Source organism: Aethalodelphis obliquidens, unplaced genomic scaffold (genome assembly GCF_003676395.1).
Source record: "Aethalodelphis obliquidens isolate GAN/ISIS:26980383/991018 unplaced genomic scaffold, ASM367639v1 scaffold16, whole genome shotgun sequence".
Lineage (NCBI taxonomy): Eukaryota > Metazoa > Chordata > Mammalia > Artiodactyla > Delphinidae > Aethalodelphis > Aethalodelphis obliquidens.
In genome coordinates this window covers 18,744,322-18,752,192 of record NW_020837960.1, presented here as the reverse complement: position 1 = coordinate 18,752,192, position 7,871 = coordinate 18,744,322, and the positions used below count along the sequence as shown (strand labels likewise).

General features: G+C 55.6%; 1 protein-coding gene across 1 annotated transcript in view; it reads left to right on the top strand.

Moving 5' to 3' along the window:
* Positions 1-5,043, top strand: part of ATP7B (ATPase copper transporting beta) — a 57,085-nt gene extending 52,042 nt beyond the window's left edge. The window contains exons 17-21 of the mRNA XM_027116398.1: positions 693-835; positions 2,286-2,489; positions 2,588-2,705; positions 3,768-3,870; positions 4,341-5,043. Of these exons, the coding sequence (XP_026972199.1) occupies positions 693-835; positions 2,286-2,489; positions 2,588-2,705; positions 3,768-3,870; positions 4,341-4,587 (815 nt within the window). The 3' untranslated portion in view covers positions 4,588-5,043. The remainder of the gene's footprint in view (positions 1-692; positions 836-2,285; positions 2,490-2,587; positions 2,706-3,767; positions 3,871-4,340) is intronic.
* Positions 5,044-7,871: the final 2,828 nt, after the last annotated feature.

Here is a 7,871-nt window from a genome sequence, read left to right as displayed (position 1 = left end):
CCCTCCCCCTCCTCTCTTTTTTTCCCCCGGCTCCCACTGCCATGCCTTCCCCCGAGTCCTTTAAACGCACAACCCGCTCAGCTTGTCAAGCTGGAAATGGCTCAATTAAAAGTGCGTCTTACACATCCTCACCCTCACTGCTCCCGTCACACCTCAGTCCCCAGTCCTCGAATGCCTTCCTGTGTCAGTACCTAAAGAGTCACTCAAAAAAAAAAAAAAAAAAAATTCTACAAAGTATTTCTGTAGGAAGAGACAGAAAGGAAGGATTGATTTTCTAGCTGTTTGGACATGTGTCACTTTTTAAGTAGCATTTGTTGTATTTCTCATGTTTTAATAGCTAACAGGTATTGAGTTATTATGAGTCAGGCACTCTGCAAAGGAAGAGATGTTCCTTGCAGAAAATCTGGAAAATTCCGAGAGCTGTAAAAAAAATGGAATCCCTCATTATCCTACCCCTCAGAGAGCCACTGTTAACTTTTTAACAGTCCTTCCAGACTTTTGTACGCATCTGGAAATGTATGTAAATTTAAAAAAAAAACAAAATCAAAACCGTATTCTGTTGTACAATTTGGTGTTTTGCTTTGGGCGTGTAACACGGTATTAGGAAAACCGTTCCGCATCACGAAGTCTTACTTGCTTCTTGGGCTGCCCAGGGCGCTGCCACGTGTGCTCACCTGCAGCGTCTCCTACAGGTGTGCTCTGTGGCATGATCGCCATCGCAGATGCGGTCAAGCAGGAGGCCGCCCTGGCCGTGCACACACTGAAGAGCATGGGCGTGGATGTGGTTCTGATCACGGGGGACAACCGCAAGACAGCCAGAGCCATTGCCACCCAGGTAAGGGCCGGGGGCCGGGATGTCTCCCACATCTGAAACTGCAAGCGATTTCAAGCTGGCAGAAGCAGTTTAAGGAAGATAGGTAAGCACTAGTGCGTTGAGCACTCAGCTTTGCTCTGGTCCTCCCCCCTCGCTGGGGCTTTTCTCTCCACACGCTTTGATCTCGGAGCCGTGCACGTCCCACAGGGGACCACCTTGCTGCTGCCCCAAAGATCACACTGCTGGGGCCTGGGTGCCAGCATTCATCCCTGCACGGTGGCTGCAGCCCCAGAAAGGCTGTTTCAGCATTCTTTATTTTCCAGCCGTTGCACTGAGGAAAAAAGACCATGGCTTGAGGGCTGAAATAAACAACCTTGTAGCCTTTATATTAAGGGAGTGTTTTGCCGGCCCAGCTCTTCTCACTCTGCACCAGATAAGCCCCTGGGTCCCGGCAGTTCTTCTGCGGCGCTAGGGTCTGACTTTGGGCCACGAGGGCAGCACGACCGCATGCCTGCCTGCCCTGCCTCGCGGGGAGGGCTCCAGTGCAAACTCCAGACAACTGTATACCACCCCTTGCGGACATGTGTGTAAAGCTGTCTGCTTTTGAGAAGGAATTGCTCCCTGGGAAGGGAGCGACAGTGCCCCGTCAGTCGTCCTTCTGAGAGTACACCCACTCCCGCATTAAAACTTGTTCCTGCATTCAGCAAGCACTTACTAAGCGCCACCCCTGTGACAGAGAGGAGTGAAGAGGGCACCGCCCTCGAGGAGCTCACGGTCCCGTGGGGAGGGTGGCCCAGGGACCAAGTGTAAACCAGGTGCTGGGCGCTCCAGTGGAAGAGTACACGGGACGCATGGGAGCTGCCAGCTTACCCCTCAGCCTGGCGGGGGCCGGGGACACCTTCCAGGGGAGAGGAGGCCTGCAGGAGTCAGATGAAGAAGAAGGGGTGCTGGGGGCAGCAAAAGTGACCTTTGCAGGACAGAGCAGGCAGCACGAGCACCGCCTGCGGGTGCAAGGTAGCAGCGAGTTGGAGAGGCCAAGGCGGGGCCCGCTGGGGCCGGGGGGTGGGGTGCAGGGAGCTGGGCACAGGCAGGACCTGACCTGGGGATCTTGGGAGGCAGGCAGAGGAATTTGGACGTTGGCCTAAGGGAAGTGGGATCTGCTGGAGGCCTTGAAGCAGGAGAGTAACGTGACCAATGATTACTGTTTCGGAAAGGTCACCGGGACGGCATCTGGAGAAGAGTGCTGGGAGGGCAGGATGTGGGCAGGAGGCCAGCGAGGGTCCCAGACCACCGCGGGGTGTTGGGATGGGAGCAGGGGGTACATTTGCCGTGCGACCTGGCATCTGCAGGACTTGGTGACGGGACTTGGAGGCTGAGGGCTCCTGGGCTTCTGCTCCTGTTCCTGCCCCTCGGCAACACCGGATGTTATTGTGCATTTGCTTTTTTATTGACTGCTGTTCTTTCCTTTCAGGTTGGCATCAACAAAGTCTTTGCGGAGGTGCTGCCTTCTCATAAGGTGGCCAAGGTCCAGGAGCTCCAGAACGAGGGGAAGAGAGTGGCCATGGTGGGCGACGGTGTGAACGACTCCCCGGCCCTGGCCCAGGCCGACGTGGGCATCGCCATCGGGACGGGCACGGACGTGGCCATCGAGGCAGCTGACGTCGTCCTCATCAGAGTGAGCTCTGCTGCGTCTCCCCTCGCTGTTGCCCGTAGCAGGAGTGCCGAGGGCCGTAGAGCGGAGCTCGCAGTTCACCGTGTGCTCCTCTCCTGCAGAATGACTTGCTCGACGTGGTGGCCAGCATTCACCTCTCCAAGAGGACCGTCCAGAGGATACGACTCAATCTGGTGCTGGCACTGATCTACAACCTGGTCGGGATCCCCATTGCAGCAGGTAGGCCCTCGCTGCCCTGTTGCCTCTGGCCCTAGTTGTGGCCAGAAGCCTTGAAGAAAGAGTTGATTTTATTATGTTCCGCTTTGTAAGTCTCCAAAGGTAAATGAGAGACTGCAGGGAGAACCCAAGCCTTCTGTTCACTGCTGGCCTCTCTGAAAAGCTGGCCAAGTTGCTCAACCCTATTTACCTTGGCCCTGTTTTCTGGAACATTATTAAGACATACAGTCTGAAAAATAATCAATATTAACAGTTATGGGGCACCCGTTACACGCGAAGCCCGGGATCAGTGTTTAGAACTTTGTCTTAAGAATTAATCCCGCCTAGGTTTTATCCTGACTCGGAAATAATCATGGGAAGAGATGGATATTGTCTGCTCCCTAAGTCCTCCCTCCCCCACTGTATCTTGTGTCACCAGAGAGGGAAGAGTTGTTCCAAAGACCCCTGCAAGGAAAGCGCCTACATGGGCCAAGACCTATTTTTAAACGTGACTGCCGCACCCCACATTCCGCTGTTGGGTCCGAGCGGTCGGCACTGCCTCACGCGGTGGATCAGCGCGTCCACCGCAGCCCGGCTCTGGCAGGTGCATTCCTGCCCTGTGGCCGGCTCAGGACCTGGTCCCCTCCCGGGCTTGCGGCTCTGTCCCAGGACCTGGTCTTGTTGCCCCTCATCAAGGTGCTTTGACGCCCTTGAGGGAGGACCTTCCGTGGAGAGAGGGCCCATGTTCGCCAGCGTGTTGCCCCGGTGCTCACACCCCCGAGGTGCCCCCGCATGGTGGCACCTGCAAGTCCCTGGGGCGCCCTGTCCCCTGGCGCTTCCCCCAAACAGGTGAGGGCACGTCTGGATGGTCCCAGGAAGGTCAGGGTGGGTGGGGTCCCCTTGACGGTGCCCCCGCCCCCCGCCCAGCTCTGAGACCGCCCGCCTCAGGCCCACGGGCACGCGGTCAGCGGCCAGCCCAGGGGCTTCCGAGCCGCCCTGAGGAGAGCTTCTGGTGGGCGGCGAGGCTGGGCCCCCCTCGCTGTCCGCCCTGGGCTGCGGCCTGAGTGCAGTCCCCCTCTTGGCCAGGTGTCTTCATGCCCATTGGCGTCGTGCTGCAGCCGTGGATGGGCTCGGCGGCCATGGCTGCCTCCTCCGTGTCCGTGGTCCTCTCGTCACTGCAGCTCAAGTGGTGAGTCCCTGCGGCGGGCCCGGGGGCCGGGGTGGGTGTGCGCCCCGAGCGGGGCCCGGCGTGTGTTTGTGTAACGGCTTGTCCACCACGAGCCAAGTTTGCCTCTGATCAGTCACCTCGCACTGCTTCTTCCCGTTACTCTGCTCGACGGCTGTCTGTGTCGAGAGGTAGCTGTAGGATCCCTGTCTGTAATCATTTTTCCTTTTTTAAAAGGGATCTTTATTTACTTATGCTTTCAGTTAACAAAAGTTAATGACAGCCTACTATGTACCAGGCATTTGGCTAGAAAGTTTCTAAGTTGGGAACTTGCCCTGAGCCATGGGAGTTTGGTGGCCTTTCTTTCCTTTAAAAGCCTTGAGGCCCTGATACTGCGTGTTATTAAAGACTTCATGAGAGGCCTTCACCGGGCTTTACAGAAAAAGGCTGTGTGTCCAGAATGGCTCAGGTGCTCTTGGATTCTTGCTTTGCAGCTACAGGAAGCCGGAGCTGGCGTGGTATGAGGCGCAGGCGCAGGGCCGCATGAAGCCCCTGACCGAGTCCCAGGTCAGTGTGCACATCGGCATGGACAACCGGCGGCGCGACTCCCCACGGGCCGCGCCCTGGGACCAGGTCCGCTACATCAGCCAAGTGTCCCTGTCCTCCCTCAAGTCTGACGGGCTGTCCCGGCACGGCACCGCGGCCGGCGACGAGCGGGGAGCAAGTGGCCTCCGCTCCTGAGTGACCGGGACCAGGAGCCATGCGTCCGAAAGCCGCAGGCGGTTGTGGCCCCCACCCGGCCCCCCTCCCTGTGTGGCCGAGGCTCCAGCCTGACAGCAGCAGCAGCAGGCGGCGGAGCCCCTCGCCAGCCCTGGACGTTCTAGATCACCCCTCCCCGCGGCTTGTGGACCACGCTGCCGGGGTCCCATGGGCTCATTGGAAACCTTGCTGGCCTCGAGAAGAGGAGGGACAGCCAGCCCTCCTCGCATCCTGTGCCGTAGCGTTTGGGATGACTGCCTGTGAAACGAGGACGATCTCGTTGGGTCCAAAAACTTAGCTGGGCCTGTCCACAGAATTCATTAAAACCTCGGGCTCCGGCGCTTTTTGTTTCTTTTGGTTTTTGTTTTTTTGTGTTTTTTTTGCGGTACGCGGGCCTCTCACTGTCGTGGCCTCTCCCGTTGCGGAGCACAGTCTCCAGACGCGCAGGCTCAGCGGCCACGGCTCACGGGCCCAGCCGCTCTGCGGCACGTGGGATCCTCCCGGACCAGGCCCCGAACCCGTGTCCCCTGCATCGGCAGGCGGACTCTCAACCACTGCGCCACCAGGGAAGCCCTCCGGCGCTTTTTGACGACACCCACGTGCATCGCGTATCCGAGAGCATCACTTACCTCGGGTGTCCCCGTCTTTTCTGCTGGCGCCATCTCTTCCTTTTCTGTCCTTGACCCTGGGGCTGTGGCACCCCGTCGTCTGAGGGCCGGGCTGATGTCCTCACGTCCCCGCGGCTGCTCTGCAGGGGGCTCATGTGCTCCTTCCTGAACCCCTTGCCCACACGGCCACCAGAGAGCCGCCATGCTTCTTTCTCCTCGGGGTGAGGAGAGGTCTTTGTTGCTTACGACCCTCTTCTCCGTGGAGTCCTGGCTTCTCAACGCCGCCGAATCCAGTGCTGTTGCTGACTGTCGCTGCCCAACTGGAGGGAGGGTCTCAGAGCCCGAGACTTGAGAAATTCGGCTTCTTGGGGTGGGGTGGGGGTGGTCCGGGGGGACTCAGGGAGGCATGTGGTGCAGGAACCTGCTTGCTCCGTTCCAGGGGCTTCAGTTACATGGCCCACTATGTGACTGTCATCCCACGTGGTGCATTGTGGGAGTCAGGTCAGTGCTGCCCCAGTGCCTACAGCACTCCGGGGAAATGATACCCAAACAAGAGAGGAAATCTCAGTCCTCCACACGCATTGACTTCTGCACGCAGAGCTGGTGCCTTAGGGAAGGGGGTGACCACAGTTTCCCAAGAGAACATCTGTTTCTAACTTTAAGTGGCCTTTGTGGTTGCACAGCATCGGAGGGGCAGCAGTGGGGCCCATGGCGGACTCAGGGCTTGGTGGTGATTGGCAGACCACGCGGGGTAGACTAGTACTATCAGAATCTTAGACTAGGCAGTGCAGAGCCTGTTCTAAGTTCCAAGGTGAAGCCCTTATCACACACATTTTAGTTAGTTACTGTCAGTTATTTTCCAGGGGGATATAAGCACTTTTTATAAGTTACCTCTCATCCTCCCAAAAAGCCAGCAAAGTTAGATAATTCACAGGCGGGAAACAGGCTCAGAGAAGCTAGGAATCCCACCCAGGATCACACAGCCAGTATACGTGGCAGAAGAGGGATCTGAATTCATGTCTGTTGGCTCTGAAGTCTTTTCTCTAACTTGGCCCTACCTTGAATATTTTGCTCAATAAGAATAAACGAGAAAAAGGCCCTTGCGCTCCCGGAAGACCGAACCTGCCGGGTGATATATTTGCTGACTTGGGGTGAGATCTGACCGCGAGGTCATGTCATGTTCCCTTTGGATGGTTCCTTTCCATTTGCATATAATTTAGTTTTTGCTGGGTCTTAGCCTCTAAAGTTGATGTGCAGGGTTTTGTTGTGTTTTTATGGTTTCCAGTCTTCCCTCCCCTCCCCAGCCCCTTCCTGCTCTGTGTTCCCAATTGTGTCCTCTCTTTACTCCTGGCTGTGCTTGGGGAATGTGTCCTGTTTTGTAACTGGGCTAATCATTGTCTAAAGAATCTAATTGTATTGATTTTTCAAAAAGCTTTTAGGACCATAGATGTCATGTTTATAGGGACGTGGAAATATTTATATAATTGTACAGAAAATAACCTTTCAGAGATGTTCAAAGTATAAGTTTGTTTTGGTCAGAAAAGAAGAATTCCTATTTCAAAAACTTTCCCATGCTATATTAGAATAAAGTTTCTTTTTCTATTCATCTAAAAATTTGCCTTTGGCTGGCTCCGAGTGGGAAGCGTGTAGGAGCCAGTGCAGCGCCATCTTTGGTGAGAACCTCGAGGTGCTGGCTTTGCTCAGTGCCTTTTCAGGGGGAGAATAGAATGCGGTTTAACAGTGGAGGCCAGGAGGGTGGCCCGAGCCCTCTGATGGGCCATCCCAGCACTGTGTGAGCCCCTCTCCCGAAGGCCTTCCTCAGTGGTCTGTGGGGAGAGCTCTGGAAAGCACCGCCTCAGGGTACCTGTCCCGCTGGTTCGGACACGGGCCTAGGTGACCCCATCATATGCACTTCCCTGGTTGAGGGCGATTGTCTACAAATGGCTGTTCTCAAATGCACACATTTAATCAGAACAGCTATATTTTGGGATCCTTGGCCCTGAAGGAATCGGGTGGGAGGGGTAGTAGAAAAGTCTGGACCAAAGTGCTGTGTTGGGAAGGCTCTGTGGGCATCTTGTGTGTGTGCGGGGGGGGAGCTGTACCTAGAGGTGAAGTGACAGTGTCATTCGTATCCAAAAGTATCCAAACCAGGATACTTTTAAGAGTGAAAGGAGGTGCTATTAACAATTATGACAGGGCAACTGGCCTGAACTGGGACTACCCAGGCAAACTGGGACGTGTGGTCACCTGCCTTAAAAGGGAAATAGACATTTTGCTGTCGTCACCAACACAAACTGTAACACTTCAGAACTTTGCCCCGATTGTAGGTTCCACAGACATGCTGGTGACCTAATCCTTCATCAGACTGAGAGATTTCCCCCTCTGTCACATCCTGATACCAACACTTCTCTGTAGAGTCATTAAGGTGACTGTCTGGCAGCTTGGTGTCAGTGCACAGCTGGAGAGCCAGGCACGGGCTACGCTACGTGCCCTCCAGCACAGCCTTAGGACTTGACACCCGGCTTGCTGGACGCCTTTTCTGGAGGCCTGGCTATGGGAATTTCATGTCGTATGCACGTCCCGTTGTGGAAAGGGAAGGTTGAGTCCATTTCTTTAGAAAATAGATGTTTTCTAAAACTTGAGCAAATTTCCCTGATA